Source organism: Manis javanica, chromosome 5 (assembly GCF_040802235.1).
Source record: "Manis javanica isolate MJ-LG chromosome 5, MJ_LKY, whole genome shotgun sequence".
Taxonomy (NCBI): domain Eukaryota; kingdom Metazoa; phylum Chordata; class Mammalia; order Pholidota; family Manidae; genus Manis; species Manis javanica.
Window position 1 is genome coordinate 9,073,388 of NC_133160.1, and position 24,580 is coordinate 9,097,967.

Sequence of the window (24,580 nt, forward strand, 5' to 3'; positions counted from 1 at the left end):
TCTTTGTGTTTTTCTTGTGTTAGGAACCGTGGTTGGTGTTGTTCTCTACACTGGCAGGGAACTCCGGAGTGTCATGAATACCTCAAATCCTCGTAGTAAGGTGTGTACAGCGGCACAGGATGCTTCTGCTTGTCAGAACTTTCTGACCTGGTGTGTTTTGATGGTCGGTGTTGCTGGGTTGAGGAGCTAGATTTAAACACAGGAACACCAAGTGCTGTTACCTCACGTATAGTATACAGGCTACTGTCTTTTCCTACACACACATACATAGACACACAATACGTAAGTGTGTATTCACATGTATGTGAATACATATGATTTTAAAAGCTTTTAAGTGAAAACAACTATTGAGCACTTGCTGTCTGCTACATCCTTCACGTGCGTCCTTCACGCCAGCCTCTGAGCACAAGTGCTTCATCTTATAGACAAGAAATAGCCGTGAGAAGCACCCTACTTGGCCCAAGCTGCTGGGAGAGCAAGGGGAGGCCCGGCTCCAGCCCCCTGAAGGGCAGGCTGTGTCATGGTGCACAGGGTCAGATCTGTGGTCCACCTCCAGGCCCCCTTCACACCATAACCCTCCTTCCGGCCCCACCCCTCCTTCAGTGTTCAGAGGTCAGAATATTGTAGAATGATTTCCTTTGCCAATACTGTGAAGAAATGCGGGGCTGCCTGAGTCAGTCATTTTTGTCCCCCCCACAACCCAAACACCATCGCAACCATCGTGTCATCCACTCGATCTTCTAGCCGCACCCTAGGCCATGTTGCTGTGAAGTTATGGGTTTGATGTGCTGGTTTCCTGTTTGGTATATATATTAAAATAGATTTGTCACTATTAAAATAATCGTGCTTGTTAGTGCGGCACTTAAACATCAGGTGCCACCAGTGGTGTGTGCCCTGAGCTTGCAGGCAGTACTGTGAGTGTGTGGTGCCATGCTAAGAGAGTGGGACCAAATCATTTTACAGCCACTGTGTGGGTGGTGGAGGTCATGCAGCGCACAGCACCCCCAAATGCGGCAACAGACTGCTCAGGTATTTCCAAGTCTAAATCTTCTCAAGTCATTAAAAAAAACTGAAATCAGAGATCCTTGCGGTCTTTTGGACGTCTGCTGAGCTCTCACCCATGGAGCAGCGTTCCCAGCCAGAGAAACGGGGACGGATGGGTCCCAGTGTGTCTCCCCTCTGGGGGTGTTCATGGGGCAAGGGCTGCTTCTCCAGGGGGAGTGTGGGTTGCACCAGCTCTTTGCAAGCCCCCTTTCATGCGTTGCCCCCCCAGATCGGCCTGTTTGACCTGGAAGTGAACTGCCTCACGAAGATCCTCTTTGGCGCTTTGGTGGTGGTGTCGCTCGTCATGGTTGCCCTTCAGCACTTCGCCGGCCGTTGGTACCTACAGATCATCCGCTTCCTCCTCTTGTTCTCCAACATCATCCCCATCAGGTAGGCGGAGACCCAGTGTGTGTTCGGACACCACGCTATTTTCTTCACTAGCAGCCCCGTTGTGGAGCAAAGACCAAGAACAGGCAGGGTCAGGAGCAGAGCCATGACATTCCCCCACACGCACCCTTTCTCGAACTGCTCTCTGTTCAGAGCACCTTCCTTGCCTTTCCCAGTCTACACCAGGGATGCCGCTGAGAGTGCACCTCCTCTGCCAGCTCCCCGGGGTTAGTGGTGGTTGTTGGGAATGCTCTGCTGAGAAAGATTCCGAGCCTGAGTCTGGGCTCAAAAGGAAGTAAGGCTGAGATCGATCAGCAGTGGAAGCTGGGTGGCACGGGCCGGATTGTTTGCTTACCTCATTTGGAGGCTGAATGAATGGTTTAAAAAAATTATGCAAGTAATAGACTCTCATGGTACAAAAAAAATGAAGAGTCTCTTAGTAGCAAATGAGCAAAATGAAAGTCACCTCTGCTGTCACAGCTAAGTGATAATTGCTGTTAATATTTTGGGATGCATTTTCCCCAGACTGCTTTCTGTTTTAGAAGGAGATTCTGCTCCGCAGTGTTGCAAATGCCTTTTCACATCAGATACGTTCACACCCCATCATTTATTAGAAATGCTCTAGTATATATTCTACTCTTAATAGTTTATTTAGTCCCATATGGTTGGGTCCTTGTTTCTACTTCTTCCCTGCAATAAATTATCAGTATAAATATTTATTAAAATAAGCCATACCTTTTTTCCTGAAACACACTGAGTGTTTACAATTTCTATCTTAGACTTGATAGATTATCTTATATTTTTTCTTGTTTTTTTGCATATTTATATCATCCCAGCTAGACTTCATCTTTTCCTGAGGACAGAGGCTGTGGTTTTGGTACAATCACTTTAGCATGATCAGAATGGGGACGGAACCCCTAGCCAATGTGCTTTGGGCAATGGTTTCAAAGAAGAAATAAATCTACTATATTGCTAGAAGTGTTTGTGTTATCATGTTAAGTGAAACTGTAGATTTTAAATTTCTTTCTACAACATGATTAGAAGTTAGTGGAATCTCATGTGGCCCAGGGCTAGCCAGTAAAATAGTAAACAATTTGATTCATTTATAGAATTACGAGTGAACCTGAAGATCTCTTGTTTTTTGCAATAGAATATATTTAAATGAGTAGAATATGTACTGTGGGTTATTAGCCTTAAAAAGGAAGGGAATCGTGACACAGGCTACCACTGGAGGAAACCTGGGAACACTGTGCTAAGTGAAATACGCCGACATAAAAGGACAAGTCATGTGTGATTCCACAGTATGTCAGTATGTGGTCCCTGGAGTAGTCAGGTTCATAGGTGCAGAAAGTGGAGTGGTGTTTGCGGGGGACTGGGGGAGCGGGGCAATTATTGTCTAATGGGTGTAAGTTTTCACTTTGGGAAGACGAAGAAGTTCTGGAGATGAGTTATGGTGATGGCTGTGCAACAATGTGACTGTATTTAATGCCACTCTACACTGAACATAAAATTTACCGTTTACAAAATTTGATGTTTATTTTACCACAGTTTAAACAAATGAATGGTATCAAAAAGATACTGGCTTAGAGGACCAGTAATTAAAAAAAGGTATGACTAAAGCAGTGACCTGGGTCCATAACAGAGTAGCTTCACAAAAATAACAATTTGTTTCATGCGATGATAGTGGAATCGACTCTTGTCGCGTCTGTGGCTTCAGCGTAGCAGTCTGCGTCTCCAGGGAGTGATTGCAGATGTTAAGGCCCAGATGATGTGTAGTTAGAGTCCTCGTTGTTTACAAAAAGAAATGAAGGAGATTTACACGTATCCTGTTAACCTCTTGGCTCCGGTTTTCTGCTTAGTTTGCGTGTGAACCTGGACATGGGCAAGATCGTGTACAGCTGGGTGATCCGAAGGGATTCAAAAATCCCTGGGACCGTGGTTCGTTCCAGCACGATTCCTGAGCAGCTGGGGAGGATTTCTTACTTACTCACAGACAAGACAGGTGAGCTGTTTCCTGGGGCCTTCACAGGATTCCAGGTGAAAGAAGGTGCTTGCCTTACCTTTGTGGAGATTAATTAGAGATGTAAACTGCTGCTGTTTTATTTTCTCATCTTTGATGAATATTGATTATTTGGTGGTGGTGATGACGATGGCAATAGCAGAAAGCCTTACATGGTACTAATTATGTGCAAAACACTATTCTGGGTATTTATATGTAGTTACTTAGGTAATTCTCAACTTAAGCTTCTGAGTTAGGTTCTTTTTTTTTCCATTTTACAGATGATGAAATGAGGCACAGAGAGGTTAACTGACTTGTCAGAACACACAGAGGCAGAAGTGGGATTTGAGCCCAGGCAGCCCAACTTCAAGTCTTAGCCTTGTAACCACATCCCAAAATACTGCTCCATAATTTTGTGTCAGAGTGGTTAAGAGCATAACCAGGGCATCAGGAGACCTGGGTTTCAGCTTCATCTCTACCACTTAGTGACCCCAGGGTAGAAGATCTGGGGCAGCTGACCGTATCAGAGAAAAACTAGGTTTCAGGATGGAGAAGAGCTGGGGCAGTTCTGGATATTCAGCCTCAGGAGCCCAGGGCTGGTCTCCGTAGGGCTCTGTCACTGGGTGGCTCTGCTCATCATCTGGCCGTGTATCTGTAGGCTCAAGTCAGATTCCTTCAAGCCAGAATCTGGCCTCATGTATGTCATGTGCCACCCACTTTGGAATGAGTCAGGCACCCTGACTGACACTCTTCTAGACTATTCCCAGGTGGTAATTTCCCCATGGAAACCTAGGATGCCATTTTTAAAAGAAAGGAAATTGAATCCCAGGCAGACAAAATAGCACAAGTAGGTGTCTACTCCAGCAGGAACAGTGGGTGACATACAGTAAATCCTCAAATAACAGCTATCATTACTGTTAAGAATAATAAAAACTCCAGAAGTGGGCAGAGATATTCATTTGTCTTGTGTTTCAGGAACTCTTACCCAGAATGAGATGGTTTTCAAACGGCTCCATCTGGGCACCGTGGCCTATGGCCTTGACTCAATGGATGAAGTACAAAGCCACATATTTAGTATTTACACCCAGGTAAAGCCTTCTGTTTTGATACCCAAAACAATTCCTTTGCATTTATTAACACCTATTTTGAGATGTAATTCATAATACTGTACGATTCACCCTTTTAAGTGTACAATTTGGAGGGTTTTTCAGTATATTCACAGAATTGTGTAACCATCACCACAATCCATTTTTACTTCATCATCCCTAAAGGAAACCCCACACCCATTAGCAGTCACTTCCCATTTCCCACAACCATTTCCCCCTCCAAACCAGGGGCAGCCACTAATCCTTTACATTTTGAAGAAAATTGCAGTTGAGATTTTTCCCCCTCGTCCTTGTTCCCACAGTTAATGCTAACGGATATTGGAAAAACCGAAAATTATTTGCCTAGTAACTGGGCAATGTTGAGAAATAGCTTTGAGAACCTATAGGCTTGGTTGTACTTCAAGTTTATGAACCTGTTTTTTCCTAGTTATGAGCCAGAGCATCAATAATTAATGGTCTACTTGTGAAATAATCAAGATATCACTGAGTAGCTTTAGTTTCTTATCTATATTTAACTCAGCAATCACATGGGAGAAATTAAATGATCAGAAAGGACCTACAACTTATCTGCTCCCACATTTTTTTCCTGCAAAGTTTTTGAAAACCAGTCATTTCTCAGAGAAAGACATTAACTGGTACGTGTCCCCACACTCCTAAGAAGTTAGACCAGTGGGTCCCTACCTCAGCTACTTGGAATTCCTGGTGACATTTTAAAGACAAAGTAGAACAAATATGAAAGAAAAGACATTGACTTGGTTCTGATGCTGTAGAGATTCTGATTCATTAAGAACAGGGAGAGCCTGGGATTCTATGTGTTAAAAGTAAGACGAGATGCAAAACAAACAGACAAATCTCTCGGTGATTCTCAGGGCTGAGACCGAAGGCATTAGACCAGCTACGTGTTCTGACACTTGTTTGAAGACAAGAGAATAAACAGGCCACGTTTTGCTTAAATTTGTCAAAATAGGTAAGAATTCTGTAGTCCAAAGTCCAGTCGAAAATGTGAAGGAAGCATTTCTGTATAAGGATTAAAGGTGGAATCCCTGAAGACGTCATGGCACAGCTGTATTTGACACTTGATTTTCTGGAACATTCTCTGGCAGGCACGGCTGGATTACCAGGATGTCCCCTGAAAACGGCAGAGCTGTGGGTAGAGTGTGAACGTGTGGGTGGGTTTTAAATGGAGAGCAGTTAATTCGATCCACGTAACGTCACCATCAACGACCAGCCATGAAATGCTTATAATTCTTCTAGGCTCTCTGTGTAGGCATGTGGCCCATCTCCACATGGTTCCGTGGACCTTTTTTGAAGATGTACGTCAGGACTATTAAGGGATACAAGGCCTTTGTTGGGCAGGAAGGAAAAACCACAGTCAGCCCCATTCCTTCCCTCTGTGACCTGTCATCCTATGTGTCGTGATTTGGTGTTGGCATCTCCAGGACTCTGTGCTGGGCCCTGAACCTCACTCTCCCGGTGGCCCCCATGCCCCCCATCTTCCATTGCCCTGTGGGTGCCAGCGGCTCCCATCACATCTGTGGCTTTGGACTGGAATACACCTGCACGCCTGGCCTGGTGTATTCCACCATACACCATACATCATAAGGACGTTCCTCAGCCTGTACACTCACTTCTCTTCCAGAGATGCTTGTCTCAGTAACTCCGGCCTGGTCCCCCAGGGTCGCCCCCTCCCACCATCCTGCTCTCGCTGTTTGCCCTCTCTTCCCCTCACTCCCCTCACAGCGCTGTGTTCAGCCTTCAGGCCAGGGTGAGCTGCCTCATTTCTGTGTCTTGGAATAGATTCTTTCCTCTGTGCCATTGACCCCGGGTGCCTTCTGGGCTCCTCCTGAAGGGGTCACTCTGGGGATTGTCATGCTTATCAGCACCTGGCTGAGCTCCCCTCTCTCTTGTCCCTTCTCAGCAGTGCTGGGCTGCTGCTGATTCTATTAGACAGTTTCATAGTCTAGCTGCGTACCCCCAGCCGTAGACACACCCCTTGCCATTTGGGTGGTATTTTTTAAGAGCTTGTACTATTTACAGAAGCCATCCCTTCTCCGGATATTTGTGTAGTTAGTTCAGCTTTTATGGTTCCATTTTTGGTGTAACATTTTACTCTTTATCTAGTGTTAAAAGTCAGAAAACGGTATTTCTTATCATGAACTCAGCCTCATACCCCTTCCTTAGTACAAGCTCTCAGTTGATCTGCCTATCCTGGCCTTGGGTTTGAGATAGCTAAGGGGTGTGGGATTAGGTCGTCTCAAGGCTGGTGTAAGCTCAGAATTGTAGTGCACCCCCAATGCAGTGAGGCACGTGCATCCTTCCCTTGTGATATCTAAAGATCCTGCAGTAAACCCTGAGTGCTTTTCACAAAATTCCTCTATGCTCTCGTTCAATGAATTTTAGTAAGTTTATAGAGTTGTGGAACCATTACCACAATCCAGACTTAAAATATGCCAACACCAAAAAGAGATGCCTCCATGCCCATTACAGCCATTCACCTGACCTTTTGAGGTTAATAATAGGATTTTATAATAGTGTTCCATAAAGTGTGGTGTTTGGAACTCATGGGTGCAGTCACTTGGGATGGTCAGAATCACTAGTTATGGGTTTAACAAGTGAACCAGATGATTCCAAAGTGCAGCAGTGTTTGAGAACAGCTCCCATCATTTTTCAGAGCATCAGTGTCTACATCTGTGAGCTCCAAAACAGAGTGGGCAGGATGGCTCTTGGCTGTGTGGGAAGAAACGATTAGGTCATCTATTCACATTTCATTTTCAGGTTCCAAATTAAAGCAAAATTTAAGTCATATTAATACTATTGAGAGTGACCAGGGACCCTCACTCCTTACATCAAATGAGCATTTGTCAAGTATGGTCCTTGCAATGTCCTGTGGAAGGAGTCAAGAATTGTACAATTGTTTATTTGTAGAACATTGAAATGTAGATTGCAGTTTGAGTGTCCAGATGACTGGTTTTAGGGATGTTATTTAACTAAATTAACTTCATAAAGAGGTGGCTTTAAAAAATTCCTGCTGGGAACCCCCAATTGTTAAAATAAGTCCAAATAAACCACAGGCAGATTACCAGTTGTCTTGCCAATGGGTTTCAGCCTTGGGCAAGTTTGCTATGGATTCGGTGTGACCAAAGAAATGACAGTAGAACGTTCTTGGGGTGAAAGGGTTATACCCAACTTTATTTCCACGGTGTCAGGTCAGTCACTAGAATCCTGTCCACTCAGAGCAAGTCTGCATGCAGCAAGCCAGTCTCTGCCTCTGGGCCTCTGTCCTCGGTGTTGCCACCACTCCGCCTCTGCTCTCCTGCAGCCGTGCCACCGTGTCTCCCAGAGCACTGGGCGGAGCTCTTTATGTAGAGTCAATAGAAATGAATTGCCCACACGTGTGCAGTGAGCTAGCCGACCAGGGCCAGGTGAGAATCCTGGCCACAGGAGCTTTCATTTTATCCACACCAATACATTATGAAATAAAACCATAACAGGCTATGGAGATGTGATGATTTTCCTCTAGATCATTTATTTTTTGGTGCCTTTAGCACAATACTGCAGTATAATTCACAAACCTCAAAATTTACCCCTTTAAAGGTTACAATTCAGTTATATTCTTAACATCGTGCGGCCATAGTTAATTGTCTCGTTTCTGGGCATTTTCATCGCTCCTAAAGAGATCTGGAATCTCCCAGACTCCCACCCCTATTCCTCATCCCCTCAGCCACCGGCAGCCGCCAGTCTGCTTTCTGTCTCTATGCATTTGCCTATTCTGGGCATTTCATATCCAGGCGCCTCAGAGATATTGTGGGGTCACTTCCAGACCAACGCAGTAAAGCTAGTATCGTAATAAAACGAATATCACAATACAGCGAATATTGCAATAAAGCGAGTCAGATGAAACTTTGTTCCCTGGGGCATATGAAAGTTATGTTTACAGTATACAGTAGTCTATTAAATGTGCAGTAGCATTGTGCCTAAAATGCAATGCACATATCTTAATTAAAAAAGACTTTATTCCTAAAAAATACCATCATCTGAGCTTTCAGTGAGTTGTAATGACTGATCACAGATCACTGTAACAAATATAATAATAATGAAAACCTTTGAAATATTGTAACAACTGCCAAAATATGACACAGAGACACAAAGTGAGCAGATGCTATTGGAAAAATGGTGTTGATAGACTTGCTCTAAGCAGGGTTCCACAAACCTTCAATTTGTAAAAAACACAGTATCTGCAAAGTGCAATAAAGCAAAGTGCAGTAAAGCAAGGGGTGCGGGTAAATGGAATCATACAGTGCTTGCCCCTGGCTTATTTCCCTTAGCCTAATGTCTGCAGGGTTCCTCCAGGATGTAGCACGCATCAGCACTTCCTTCGCCTTTATGACTGAAAAACAGGACATTTTGAAACACGATTTTAAATCTATAATTCTCAGTACCCCTTACCCTGAGTATATGTTATTATTTTGAGATACTAGCCATAGTTTTGTGAAAGATGCTGTTTTTCATTCTCATAATATCTATTTAGAATTCATTTTGTTACAATGCACAATGCAATGTTTATACAATGTTAAATATACATATATGAAGGGTATGTTAAAGATTTTTTTCCCCAAATGTGTTATGTGATCAAAATATTTTGAGACAGCTGGTCTTCATTACCTGGAATATGTAGTGGTCTGTTTTCCTTCAGTCCATATCTTTAACTCTTGTTACTATATGCATCTAAAAAAAAAAATGAGTGAGTCTGGAAAATAGCCTCATGATGTCCTGCTCCAGAAAAGGCTAAGACTGCATGTTCTAGGCTGTTTGTTTGTTTAATTTTTTATTGAAATATAGTTGATACACAATATTACATTGGTTTCAAGTATACAACACAGTGATCAGTTACACACATTTAATCTTCCACCTCAACTAGTGCAGTTACTGTCTGTCAACATAGGAAGATGTTACAGAATCATGACTATATTCTCCATGCTGTACTACCATCCCTGTGACTAGTTTATAATATGAGTGACACTTTGTGCCTGTTTATCCCCCTCACCCTTCCTACCCATCCACCCCAACCCGTCTCCTCCCTGGTAACCACCAGTCACTTCTCAGGGTCTATGAGTCTACTGCTGTTTTGTTCATTTTGTTTTGTATAGTTTTTAGGTTCCACATAAAAGTAAATCACATGGTATTTGTCTTTCTCCTCTTGGCTTATTTCATTTACCATAATACCTCTAGGTCCATCCATGTTGTCACAAATGGCAGGATTTCTTTTCTGTGGCTGAATAACATTCCATTGTGTATATGTGCCACATGGTCTTTATCCATTTATCTATTGACCGGCTCTTTGACTGCTCCCATATCTTGGCTCTTATAAAAAATGTGGCAGTAAACAGGGATGTATATATCCTTTCAAATTAGAGATTTTGTTTTCTTTGGATACATTCTTAGAAGTGGAGTTACTGAGTCTCTTCTAGGCTGTTTTATTCTTATAAATTTGGAACTTTCAAAACACGTTTTTGATCTGTGAACTGTTATTTTTCACTTAATATTTTGTCTCTGATATTCTTTTGGGATTGTTGTTAGACTTGGCATTTACTCAGCTCCTTTTCCTTTCTATTGAGTATGTTGCTGAATGTGTGAGCTTGAGGTCTCTTTTTCTGCACAAGACAGATATGCACATGACACATTCCAATTGTCAATATTTACTGCAACCCAGATAGTGTTCTCATTTTCTGCATCCATAGGTAACATAAAGTTAAGTTTGTGCTTTCTTGAGGAGGAATTTTTTATCTGTTTGTTTTCCTCTGGGGCACAAGTTTACTTTGCTTTTTGCTCATTTAAAAAAGCCTCTATTTCTTTGGATACATTTCTTTCTTGCAGAAAAAATAAATGATAGAGATAGGTACAAAGAAGGACACCAAAATCACTTACTTCTCTCAGAGATAAACAGTGTTAACACCTGGGTGTGTGAAATGCCAAACTATTTCTCTGCCTTTGTGTGTCTGGAGAGATGTGTGTTTTGTTTCTCTGTGTGTTTCTTTCTTTTTTTTTCTTTTTGACAGGAAGGCATTGTATTTTCATAATTCTTCTTAATTAGAGTTGAGCATCAAAATTGTGCATGAAGTTTAAAAGTATACATACATGCCTGGGCCCTCCTGCTTGCTTTTGGTGTGTGGGGCACCCCCCCCAAGTATATATAGTCCTTAAAGTGTTTATTGGTTATTTCTGTTTATGAACCACTGTTAGAATAACACTATCCATGATTGGAAAGGGGGTATGTGGTAGGGACTTGATAAATGGGAGTCTAGTAATCATAATGTTGCTCATGTAATTGTACATTAATAATACCAAAAAGAAAGAATAACACTATCCAGCTTCCTTTTTTTCACTCATGTTAGCAATCACGATCATTTTTAGTGGTTTTATAACAGGGCCAGGACTAGGGTAAGGAGAATCAGGTGCATGCCTACGAACAAAACTTAATGAGATGCTAAAAAATGTAGTGATCAAGATGAACCATATTGTAATGCAACCTTTAGAAAACTCAAAATTAATGCAAAAACCCATGATGAGCACAATACTAGAATTTCAGATGGATCAGCTCCAGCTCTGCACGAGCACAGTTCATTCAGCCTGAGCCACCTGACCTGGTGTTACAGTGTCATGGCTGTGCACAGGCGGTTCTCCTCATCGGCACGGTGACACATTGGGTTGGGTCAGTCTTTGCCGTGAGGGCTGTCCTGTGAGTCGTACAGGGTTCAGCAGCATCCTTGCTCTCTACCATCTAGGTGCCTGCAGCACACCCTCCCCCCTGCATTGTGATAACCCAAAATATCTCCAGACACTGACAAGTTGGGGCTGATTGCCCCCGCTGAGAACCCATTCTCTGTGAATTAAGATTTGCTGCCTCGGTTATGCTGGAAGAGGTCTGCTATTAAATCGTAGATGTTGTATTTATTCAGTTACTAATCAGCCTGTAACTCAGTTGTGTCATTTGGAACCATCCACGAGCCTGTCTCTTGCGGGGTGTAGCCTTTTGAGGTTAATGAGTTACCAGCTTTGAGCTTTATTTAGGGAGCAAATTGGGGCTATCAAAACAGGAATTTCTCCTCTTTAATAGTGTATTTTAACAGTTGCAACTCATCCATAAAACCCATTAATACTGCATTTAGAAAGAAAATTGATATTCATGGGTGACTCAACATTTAATGTTTGTATTACAGACTGGAGTTATTGGGAAATGCCCCTGCCATGGATCATTAATGAGAAATGGAGGCATGTTTTTCCATTGAGTGTCTGTGTCTCCTTAGTTGGCTGGGATGTACAGAATGACGCTGACGTACCATTACATGAGGCAGGATACTCACCCAAGGGCCCAGGTGGGGGCCTTTGTTCCCGGAGGTCTTGATTCCTCTCCTAGCTCTGACCTCACGTGGAACTATTTTGCCCTCCCTTCATAGGAGGACTAATGTTTTCCCCCCCCAGGGCAAAAAGAGTTGTAACCCGCCTCTGTGGATACCACATCTGTTTTTATTTTCCCCTGGTATTTTTTAAATAAGAAGAAATGTGTGTGGGTTAAAGGGCCTACGTGCAGGAGGTTAGATAGAGATAAACACTGTACAATGTGAAACTCTTCCGTATGGGGAATGTGAGGATGTTGGGGGACGGGGCCTGCTCCTCACACTAGCTGGGCCCCTGGTAGTGACCAGTGCCTTAATGGTATATGTGGACTACCCTTTGCTGTGTGTATGAGCCTTTTATTTGAAAATTGAAAGAGAATTTCAGAATCAATGGTTATGATCCCTTCTCCCTACTAAACATCTTAGGAGGAAAGGGGGATAAGTATTAATTTAAGAGAGAAATAAATGAACATGGAGACACTAAACCAGTTGCCTGTGGTGCTGGTTGAGACTAATCACCTTCATTCTCCTCTGTGGTCCGGTGGTTCCCTGATGGGAAAGCAAGGTCTTTGCAGAAATCTGGGCTGTGTGTCTATTTTTGCCTTGCTCTGGGCTGGTTTCACCTGGAATACAAAACCCCAAAGCTCTGTGTTATCCCAACATTTGAAATGCTAGTAGTACTTGATTTCTGTACACATGGAATCAGATGGATTTTAAAATCCAAAGGTTTGTGAAGGTTGCCCTTAACTTGGCCTTTCATTCTAACCCACTGGTACTAAAACTTGCCAGCCAAGGCAATTACTTTGTCAGAGGTCTTGTTATTGCCTCTAATGTTAGATAATAATTTGGTCCAGGTGCTGAGGAATGAGGGCAAAAACGAAGACGCATCTGTGGCTAGAACGTAAATTACAGAACTTAGAGAAAACGTTCTTGATTTAGTCTTTCCAGCAGAGAGAACCTTTCTGCAGATCTTCAGTGCTTGTTATAATTTTAGATTTAAATTCTCTATAATGAAAAGCACTTGGCAAATAATGATTCATTTAAAGTGTAGTTCTGATTCATTACTCTAATTATTGTTACCATGCAGTGCCCTTTGGCCTGGAAGTGAAACTTGTGTCCTCTTGACACCAGAGGTTAACGGAGCAGGAAGCTGGAGCAGTGTGTGTGCCTGTGCGACCAGAATAATTTAGTAATTGTCTAATTACCTGAGGAGTCTAATGCCGCTGCTAAAAATAGTATTAAAAAATTAAATGAAAGTCCTTTTATTGTTTCTTGGAGCCCATCTGTTCTCTATTTTGGGCGACCATGTGTTCATGGGTATAAAACACGATTCATTCTGCTGGGTCAGATTGCTTCTCTTCTGTTAGATAAAATATGTTCTTAATGGAACGTAGCATCAGGTAAGTCCAGAAGCATCTCTAGCTTCCCAGGGCTACTGTAGGAGGTCTTTTTGTCCAAAACTGTGATTTAAAACAAGGAATTGATGTTGACTAATTTGATATTTATTTCTCCTTGGAAATGGGAAAAAAAAATTCATGTCCACTGAGGACTCCCCACCATTCATTGATTAATAGAAGTATTAATTTGTTCATTTGTCCTGCAAGTATCTGTTGCCTGCCAGGCACTCCTGGGTACTAGGAATGCAGTGATGAGTGACACACAGACCACTGTCTGTCCTCATGGCCTCACGGGAGAATCACCAGGTAAACAGCCCAGTTTTAGACAGTGAAGACATTAACAGGGTGATGCCAAAGCAGAAGCATGACTTCCAGGGGAGAGGGCAGCTGGGGCAGCAGGAACTGGGGACTCAGGGAAGGCCTTTGAAGAGATAACATTGGAACTGAGACCTGCCTGAGTGATGAGATGGAGTGAGCCAGCCTGGCGAGATCTGGGAGGTCATGTTTTAGGCAGAGGGCACAGCGAATACAAAGGCCCTGAGGCAGGAAGGATCTTGACAGTTTTCAAAGAATAGGAAGGCCAGCATGGCATGAAGGGAGGCTGCAGAGGTGGTCAGGGGCTCGTGAGGTGGGCTCTGTGGACCACAGGAGGGCATCTGTGTTTTACTGAACACTGAGTGCTGGAGGGCCTCACAAAGAGAATTCTCTGCTTCAAGAGTCAGTAGTGCTAAGGTTGAGAAGCCCTGGACTCAAACGCCTGCATCACCTGCAGTCGTGGGACCCTCTCTCTGTCAAAGGCTCTGAAATCACCCAAAGAAAGATAGATGCACATGGTCTCAGATAAAGCCTCCACATTCACTAAATTGTAAATTTTTCCTCTTTATTTTGCATGTATTTTTGGCAAAGGTAAATGATCAGATCCCTGAAACCTGTAACCACTAATTGCCATATCACTATATACACACCTGAGCAGCAACTCCATGTGGACTTTTTTCATACTTTTGAGAACCTTCCATGTGTCTGGTCATCTTCAATCTTTCCTTCCCACAGCAGTCTCAGGACCCCCCCGCTCAGAAGGGCCCCACGCTCACCACCAAAGTCCGGCGGACCATGAGCAGCCGTGTGCACGAAGCGGTGAAGGCCATTGCACTCTGCCACAACGTGACTCCCGTGTACGAGTCCAACGGCGTGACCGACCAGGCTGAGGCCGAGAAGCACTATGAGGACTCCTGCCGCGTGTACCAGGCGTCCAGCCCAGATGAGGTAAAGCCCGGGCGGGGGTGAGGCACACAGACGCATCCTTCCCACTCTCCACACAGTAGAGGTGGGTGGGCTTCCCTGACGGAGCCCCCTGTTTGGGTCACCAGAGCCAGGAGGGCGCCACGCCACCGGGGAAACACGTTTTGAGTCGAGTGCAGGACCTGCTCCTCCCTGAGAAGAAATAGTCCTGGACTTGAGCGGTATCCTGAATTAGGAAGGAGCAAGACGTCCTGTTTGTAGTTGGGATGGCTGGCACGTAGGCGGCACAAGGTCCTATTTAAGCTGCATCCTTTTATAAAAAAAATAGGAGCTTTAATAAGATGCAGTCCACATACCATACAGTCATCCATTTAACACATACAGTTCTGTGTTTTTCAGTATATTTTTGAGTTATGCAACCATTGCCATAATCGATTTTAGAACATTTTTATCATTCCAAAGGAGGCACTCCGCGCCCACATTCCCCTAGGCTCCTCTACAAACCCTCACCACCACCCAGTGCCCCCCGCCTCTGCCCTGGGCAACCACTAATCAACTTTCTGTCTCTATAGATTTGCCTATTCTGGGCATCTCATACAAATGGGAATACACAATATGTGACCTTTTGTGTCTGGCTTCTTACAGTTAGCAAGCGTTTTCAAGATTTATCCCTGTAGTAGCAAGAATTAATCGTTTATATCTTCTTATGGATGGATAATATCTCATTTATGGATAATGCTGCATTTTGTTTATCCATCCATCAGTTGATGGAAATTTGTTTCTTTTTTTTTTTTTTTTTTTTGCCATGATGGATAATGCTGCTATGAACGTTTGTGTACAAGATTTTGGGTGGCTATGTTTCTGTTTCTTCTGGTGTATATATACAAGTAGAATGCTGGGTCATATGTCAACTCTATGTTTAGCCTTTTTAGAATTGCCAGACTGTTTTTTAAAGTGACTGCATCATTTTACATTCCCACCAGGAATGTATAAGGACTCCAGTTTCGCCACGTCTTTGCCAAGGCTTGTCATTGTTAGTCCTTTCGATTCTAGTCATCCTGAGTATGAAGTGGGATCTCATTCATTTGATTGGCATGCCCTGATGGCTAATAAGGCTGAGCATCTTTCCATGTCCTTGTTGGCTATTTGTGTGTCTTCTTTGGAGAAATGTCCGTTCATATCCTTTGCTGCTTTTATGTTACGTGCCTTTTTGTTGAGTTATAAGAGTTCTTTATATATTATACTAGAATATCGTATTCTAGATAAAAGTCTCTACCAGATTATGATTTTCAAATACTTCCTCCCAGTATGAAGGCTATCTTTTTATTTTCTTGATGTCCTTTAAAACACAATAGTTGTTATTTTGATGAAGTCTAATAAGCCACATTTTGTTTATATCTAGTATATTGCCATTTATATCTAAGCATATTTTCTTGTTAGAATCAAAAGGATTCATATGAGTCTAAGTTCAAGAGCATAGGGCCTGCTAGCACACTTGTGTCTTTAATGTTTTCTATAGCAAGTCATTAATTGCTTACCCTTTTAGGGTGCCCTGTGGTAGGAACACCCTCTGTGAATGTGTAGGCAGAGAACTTGTGCAGCATGAAAGGAGTATGGTATCCTTTGTCCCTGAGCTGAGTGTAATTCAGACACAGATCGAGGTTTCATCAGTCTGTGAACATTTTGGTCTTTTTTCCTTCCAGCTTCTCTCCCCACCTCCCTTCCTTCTTTCCTTAAAGAAAACTTTCATTCTGATTATGAAAGCACGTTTTTTTTCAGTGAAGAGGATTAAGAAGTTTCAGAGGACTATAAAGAGAAAGTGGCGGACTCACTCATGAAAGTTAAGTTTTCCCGAGCATTGGTACGTACCAGGTCCCATTTGAAGTCCTTTCTGTCTATTATCTCATTTAACCTTCCTAGCAACTAAGAGACACTATTACAGAAAAGAAAAGTCAAGAACAGAGAGGTTAAATATTTAGCCTAAAGTCACCTGAATTTTTTTTTTCTGTTTTGAAATTATTGCAGATTTATGGAAAAGTTGTAAAATGAGTACAAAGAATTCCCCTTATCAAAACTTCACTCAAATATTAACATTTTTTGCACCAATGCTTAATCCTTCTCTCTTTTACCTTTGAAGAGTCAGCCGCAGACATGATCTTCTTTTACCGTGTAATATTTTACTTTTTTCCTAAAAAGAAAAGATATTATCAGAAGTAGGAAATCAACATTGATACAGTACTGTTATCTACCTTACAGATCTTACTCAAATATCATCATTGTCCCACTAACTTACTTTTAACCCAAAGAAAAAAAAATTTCCCCAGATCAGGATCCAATCCAGGAACACGCATTGCATTCAGTTGTCATGCCTCTTAAATCTCTTTTTCTCTGGAACAGTTCCTCAGCTTTCCTTGACTTTCATGGTCTTCACACCTCTGAAGAATACAGGCCAGTTATTTTATAGAGCATCCGTCAGTTTAGGTCTTTCTAGTACTTTTTCGTGATGCACTTAGGTTATGCACCTTGGGTACTGTGCTCCTTGGTGCCCAGCATCAGGAGACACATGATACTGGTGTGTCCCACCTTGAAACCTTTGATCCTGTGGTTAAGGTGGTGTCTCCCCAGTTTCCTCAGGGTAAAGTTGCCGTTTTCCCCTTGCTAATTAATCTTGTGACACTAGCCTGCTGAGTTTTAACCTGGAGAATCTGCTTTCAGAGCCCAAACTCAATCATTTTACTAAATCATTTTTCAGAAGCCTCTAAGGACGTTTTGATATATAATCTTCCAAAATCTTTTCATATATTTTTCCTAAAGAACGGGAAGGTTAACACGCCATTTTTCATCTCTTTACCTTTTTCACTTACAATTTTATCATGCTTGTTTCCCAGTTTTTTTTAATATTACTAAAAAAGTTTTTTAGAATTATTGTATATGTGTGTACTTTGGCATCTTTAGCTGTTCTCAGATTACTGGAATTCAGGATATTTCTAAGTTTTAGCAGCAATATATATACACATTTGCAACACACCTGATATTTCTAGAAATGGTGTGATTGGATTCATCAATTCAGCGGATGGCTTTGAGTGCCTGTGATTAACTAGGTACTATGGAGTCAGTCAGTGTTACACAGGACAACAGCCCATGTCCCTGTGGCCCCAGGGAGGTGGCAGGAGCGGCACCTGTGGAGCACATGAATTTGGCGATCTTAGCTCCACAGCTGGGCAGGCTGCATGCCCTTGCTGTGCCCGCATGCATCTGTGACGGGGGACCCCCAGAGGGTGGTTGTAAGGCCCTTAGTGGGCAGGTGGTAAATCCTGGGGGTCACATTTAATGAAGATTTTTAAGGCTCGTGGTGTAAATTACCGGAGTGCTACCCAGATTTTATTTATTTGTTATTTATAACCATTTTACCCTTTCACCAACATTATAAGGACTTCCAATGATGTTTTGTTGTTGTTTATTTTAAGAAGAAAGAGGGGGACTTCTCTGGTCCATGAAATGTTTTAAAGGTGTGGAATAAGACACTATTGGTGAGCCAGTGCTTAGCGGTGATTGGGAGGTGGCGCATTGAGAATCTCCTCCAGGGTCCAGAACTGAAAGGACACCTGGAGGTGGCTTTCTATGTTCTGTAGCTTTTTTCTCCTTATTTTGGGCAATGGAATTTGTCCCTGGGGAGGTGACTTTTTCCTGTCTGCTCGGTGTTGGCGGAACAGCTCGAACTATGAACCCAGGTCCCCAGGGACCACTGACATTCGAATCAGGCTTTGTAGGGGGACAAACTTTGTAACCCTTGGCCAGATTCTGAGCTGGGAACTGTGTGCAGAAGGAGAGAAGAGGGAGAGGACAGCTACAGATGACCCTGCTGGTCCACTCGGACCTGAGCCGCAGTACCCTCCACCGGGGTTGGTCCGTTTGCTCTTGTTTCCCCATTTGGAAATGGGACGACGGTGCCACTGACTGGTAGATGGGAGATGTTTGGAAGGGTCAGATTCTTGGTGGTTGTGGGCTGGGAACCAGGAGCTTATGGGTATGTGATGCAGTTTGAATTTGAACAAGTTCCAGTTGCTGGTGATTTGATAAGCAGTTCTGCCTCTGAGCATCTGATACTCGAATTGGCAATTGACATGCATATAAGGAGGCCCTTCAGGCCTGTCCTACACCCCCGGTTCCCACTGAACTTTTATATATTTGTTTTAGGGCTGGGCGGAGATTTTTCCATGGGGGTAGGTCTTCCATAGAATGCTTTGCACTGCTTCTCAGCTCCTTTTTGTCTAAAGTGATTATTAGTACTTTCTCCTGTCCATTAATTGCAGTTGGATTCACACTTTTTTTCCTGTACCATTGGTCTTTGGTGTCTCCACAAGGTCAGCGTTACCTTACTGGTATCTTTCTTTACTATAATCTTTTTTATTGTAAAGTTATTCATGTTTATGGTAGAATATGTGAAAACATAGATAAGAAAAGAAAAAAAGAAAGTAAACAATAATCCTGCCAACTAAAAGTGTAAGCACTGATAAGATTTTATGGCCAGCCTTCCAAACTTATTTCAAAAGATGTGTGCTGCAAAATACAAATCTGTTTATATAAATACACCATGTCAGGGACAGGAGGCTGAATCTGCTTCTAGCGGAGTGTTTCAGAAGGCCGCACTGTTTCTAAATCCCTGTGGAATCCCAAGTAGGCTTGGTTGGGTCTAGAGTCCTACCTTTGAAATCCTATATCAATAAAGCGTTGCTGGTCTAGGCAAGGTCAGTCTATGGAATACACATAGAAACCAGTATTCGTTTTACTTTGGAGCTGCTGGAATAATTTCTACCAGTTGGTGCAGGATTCGTTTCCTGTAACTGAAACAGGATTTCCTAAATTTGTTTCCTGTGCACATTCTGCTTTGGAAGCCTTGAAGTGTATTTATTCAGCTATCAGTTACAGCCCAAGGGGCGCTGGGCCCTCCCTGTCAACGTACAGTAACTCCCAGGGAAATGAAACAGCTATAATCTGGTCAGAAAGAGGTGCTTCTAAGATGCTGCAGCAAGCAGGTTTCAGCCTGGACAGGATTCCGTCATTTCCAAGACATTTGGCTGTGTGGTGGGGGCGATACACTGAGAGAGGGAGGGGGTGGGGGTGGGGATGTAGTTTTTAATGTCTCTGTTTCTTGGAGTGAGTGGTCAAGGAGAGTGTTCTTCTACGAGCAAATGGAATCAACGTGTGACTCATTTATTTGTCTCTTCTGTGGATGTTCATATTAAATGTTTTTAAGCTTTTATAATCACAAGTACTAATGTCCTCAATACAGAAAAAGTAGAAATGGTAGACCTGTAATTCTCACCATCTAGTGATTACTGTTTATATTCTGGCAGAGATCTTCCCCAAGTTTACACAGATAATTGCATGTTTCTGTAGTAATGGGGAAGGAAGGGAGGGAGGTGAAGCGAACATAACATCTCTTAGCAAGTCTTACAGTTTTCATATTCCTACAAATTTGATCAAATTTTAATATTAGTGTTGGCCCAGAATAGATTTAAGTGAATAGGCATTCCTAAGTGGCTAAGTTTTTGTGGAGATGATGCCATTCTTCCTTCCCAGATAGTGATTTTTTATCAGTTAAATGATAGGAAGCTGCATTTCAAAAATCAGGGAAATTTGGATTAGGGCGTGGCCTATTATTTCACCGTCTCCTCCACTGGTTCTTTTTCTGTTTTTAGCAGAGTAGGCCATGTTCTGTCTGTTCCGTGCTGTGTATATTAAAAGGAAAAAATTCCCCCACAATATCTAAAGATCACTTAACGTGTTGCACATTTCTGTACATGTGTGGGGACGTGTGTGTGCATATGATCTGTGTTGTGTGAGTGTGAAAATGTGTGTTGGATAGGAAAATCAGCTTCTCCTGAGAAAGATGGGCTTTGGAGTGGGGGCCCAATTTCTGCCTGGCTGTGGTTAGCCGAGTAGGATTTATATGTCCACAAACGTGTATATGTGTGTTGCACATTTGTGTGCATGTGTGGGGACATGTATGTGCATATGATATGTGTTATGTGAGTGTGTATATGTGTGTTGGACACGTGTGGCATGGGTGCATGTGTATGATTGAAAGTTTCTAGATGTATTGGCTATTACCTTGACTAGCTCAATAATTTCATAACAATTAATTTAAAGTCCCAGGTAATATATAGGATATTCTATGTGACTACCCCGTACTTACAACACAGATGGGAAGCATGTCTTCCTCCCACCCTAAGACCTCCATTCCTGCAGTTTATACAGAGCCTCTTCTCCCCAAGCCACCACTGTTACCAATATCCGAGTGTCTTTTGCATATATCAGGATTTTCCTCACCCCGTAATTATTAACATACTTGAAAAATATAGAGGACAATTATAAATTACAGATACAGTTTAGTACCTTACTTTTAGTAACTTTTTGCTGAAGCACATGTCGGTGCTTGGAACATCCCCGAGTTGTGACAGCAGCAGAAGGCTGGGTTTTATTAAACATTGGGCTACTCTAGGTTTCTGTGTCTCTTGATGGCGTACATGGAAGTCTGCATTCCAAGATCCCCCTTCTGCTGACCTGCGTGAGAGATGAGGGCATCACACTGCTCCTCAGTCCCCCAGAGCAGTTGCTGCTACATGTAACCTCTAAGTTCTGACTTGAGTAGTTCCGTGATTTTAGGCAAATCATCGGTGAACTCGCCTCTTCAAAGGCAAAGGGAGTGGTACCGCCAACCCCGCAGGCCCTTCGTGAAGGTAGAGAGGCAGTGAGGATAACAGTGGTGCTGTCATCATTAAGATGACACCTGCTGAACACTGCTCTGTGCCAGGCGCTTGCTATGGGCATCCCTTATGACTCAGAGTTATGACAACTGTGCCCGTTTTGCAGATGAGGTGTACTTAGGCTAAGGAATGTTCCTAAAGGATCACATGGCCGGCAAGATTAAAACTAGACAGCCCGCTCTGAGGGCTGACCTTGTAACCATGTAGCACTGATGCTCTATCCATGGGATGATGGCTTGAAATGCTTTGCAAATTTACAAAGTGCTGCAGAGCTAAGCACCTGAGTTGGGGGCACTCAGGGCTAACACGGGGTATGGTTCCAGAGTGCCCAGGTGCTCTTTCCTCCTCTGTCGTCTGTTCTGAGCTAGCTTTCAGAGTCTGTATGTCTCCCAAGCTCAGTGGAACATTTATTTTGGTCCCTTCCTTCCTTTCTCCATCTCAGGAAACTTCCACCACTGGTGATAATAAACATTCTGGGTGTCTTGCCTCCACCATCCATCTCTCCGAGATCCTGCCCTTAGAAAGGAAAACCAAAAAGGGCTGATTTCTCCTTTCGACCACAGTAACCTTGAAACAGCCCTTTGCAAAGAGCCATGAAAGATGGGCAGAGAGCTGTGTAGGCCTCTCCTCCTGAGCAGGATCTGTAGATGGAGAACATTCCACATCCATTTGGGATGTCCCGGTGCAAGAGTAATACAGGCAGGGCCCAGTGAAGACATAGCTAATCTAGAAGCAGATTTTATTTTTAGTTTTCTCCCCTCGTTTAAAAGGGTAAGATGTTTATTATAGCAAAAGTAAAGAACTAGACCAAAGAAAACCCCTAAAGACATCTGGATACTTCTCCTTCCAGTCTGTCTTCTATACATATAATTTAAATGTTTAGTGTCATTCTATGTTCCATCTTAATTTGTTCACTTAGTAAGATTTTGTATGGTCCCTTTCCAGTAATCATCTACAATAAAATCTTTAGTGGCTGTATTATATTCTGCACCACAGATTATTTAGTCTTTCTCCCAAGATAACCTTCAGGTGGTCTCCCACTTTCGGCTGTCATAAATAATGTCACGGTAGATAGCCTGATGCACTGAATCTCTCCACACATCTCTGGTCGTGTATGTAAGAGGTCCCAGTTGTCTCATGCACCTTAACCCCGTTGCATCGAGTGAGGATAAAAACGCCCGGAAATGTGGGCATGTGGCTGTGAGGTGGACCTGCATTCCCACAGTCCATCTGCAGCCATGAGGTGGTTTCTTCCACGACCACATTCATATCTCACGTGTGTGGTCCCCTAAATGCCTCCACATATCGAGCTGTGGCTCCAGGCCCTGGGACAATGACAGCAGTCAGGCGTGTGCACAAATGAGTGCAGGGTGTTGAGTCAGAAAGATTTAGGAGGTTGGTGGGGTTTTACTGTCCTGTTCCCCTGCCCTTGGACCCGAGGGTGAAGGTCAGAGAACAGAGGTCGGGACTTAAGGGAAAAAAAACCTCCATCAATGTTATTTATTACCACGGGGGTAGAATCTTGGAATAGGGTTTTGGGTGCTCAGCAGAGGGGTGTGAGGCTGTTCTCCGTAAGGCAGGAATGGGGTGTTTTAGGGACACGACAGAAAACTGTCAAATGTATTTGGTATTAGCTCATCTGTGGGCCATGGATGGAAAAATTCTGTCCCATCTAATACGACTAGTGTTGGCCCAGAATAGGTTTAAGTGAATAGTCATTTCTAAGTGGCTAAGTGTTTGTGGAGACGATGCCATTCTTCCTTCTCAGATAGTGATTTTTTATCAGTTAAATGACAGGAAGCTGCATTTCAAGTACAGGATCAGGCAGATTGGATTAGGGCGTGGCCTATTATTCCACCATCTCCTCCGCTGGTTCTTTTTTTGTTTTAAGCAGAGTAGGCCATGTTCTGTCTGCTCCATGCTGTGTATATTAAAAGGAAAAAATTCCCCCACAATATTTAAAGATCACTTAACGTTATAGGAAAATCAGCTTCTCCTGAGAAAGATGGGCTTTGGAGTGGGACCCCAATTTCTGCCTGGCAGTGGTTAGCCCAGTTGGGTGGTTGCTGCCTCAGTTTACTCCTGGCCTCTGTGTGGCCTGCCCTTCGGTCTGCTACCTGTAACTACCCCGTCGTGCATTGTGGAATCTAATTCCTAAGTAAAGAATAGCTCAGGTCTGTGGACAGATTTATAATCTTGGAAGGCTGGATTAGGGCAGACTGGCTAGTCTTTGTGAGCCTAGATGTTTATCTTATTGAATCCACCAAAGAACCCCTTTAATCAGATATCAGATTCATGCATGCTCTTATGATTAGTATGTATCCTGCTTTTGACAAGAATTCAAGGCTCTCCAGCCTGACCTGGCATATTTCCCAAGCACACATTCCCAGGTACAAAGAGAAAATTATTAAAACTTGTCACAGGTGGTTTATTGCTGATCCACAAGTGATGAATAAGTCCTTTCATGGATAGTTCTGGCATGAATTCTTCAGATGGGCATATTAGGGAGGGAAAGTAGTGGGCTCTGTCCTTCTGATTTCTTGACCCAAAGGAGAACACACAGCCCACTCAAGAACCCGGCTCCTCTCACCCCAACCCCTTCTTGGTTTCCAGCATTTGATCAAATTTGCATCTAATTTATTTTTTCATTCATTCACCTTAATGGGTTTCTTCTTTGGTGTTGCTCTGACCTCTGAATATTCTGACCTGTGAGGCCCCTGGGACCCCAGTTATGGCTGTTAAGGACAGTGAGACTCAAAACCCTGAAATCCTTTACGAGTTGGGGACATGGAATGGTTCTTTGGAACTAAAGCTCAGACCCACCAGGATAAGGAGCAGACTTAACTTTATGTCATCTTGATTTGGGAAGGGATGCAGTGGCCTCTCCTTTCCCCAGAAATATTTGTCCTTCCTGCAGTTGAGAAGTCAGTGAGCACCCCGATTCTAAACCAGTCTCTTATCCATGACGCACAGGGATTTTATGTGTTGGGTTAGAAAGCAGCTTTAAATTAAAAGCTGGTTTATGTTAAAGTTGAGTAGGAGAGCGGAAGGTGCGAATGCAAGCCCCCTGCAGCGTTCAAATCCTGTGAGAATCAGCCCCTAAGGAGGTCGATGAGGTTTTGATTAGGAACGTTGGACCGGGGTGGGGGGCGGGGGGGACAAGCATCCTGAGGTGGGGTCCTTGACTCCCGCGAGAGGCTCGCTGTTCGCTGCAGAAGCGAGCACTGGGAAGGTGTGGCCCACA

The 24,580-nt window shown here is 43.2% G+C and overlaps 1 protein-coding gene across 6 annotated transcripts in view; it reads left to right on the forward strand.

Annotated features, from left to right (window-relative positions):
- The window catches only part of ATP9A (ATPase phospholipid transporting 9A (putative)), a 114,813-nt gene that overhangs the window by 55,168 nt on the left and 35,065 nt on the right, over nt 1-24,580 (forward strand). For 5 of the 6 annotated variants that reach the window (XM_073236433.1, XM_073236429.1, XM_073236431.1 and 2 more), the window contains exons 10-14: nt 24-100; nt 1,274-1,434; nt 3,291-3,433; nt 4,406-4,518; nt 14,378-14,590. In XM_073236433.1, the coding sequence (XP_073092534.1) occupies nt 24-100; nt 1,274-1,434; nt 3,291-3,433; nt 4,406-4,518; nt 14,378-14,590 (707 nt within the window). The remainder of the gene's footprint in view (nt 1-23; nt 101-1,273; nt 1,435-3,290; nt 3,434-4,405; nt 4,519-14,377; nt 14,591-24,580) is intronic. The other variant, XM_073236430.1, reaches the window with a different exon arrangement.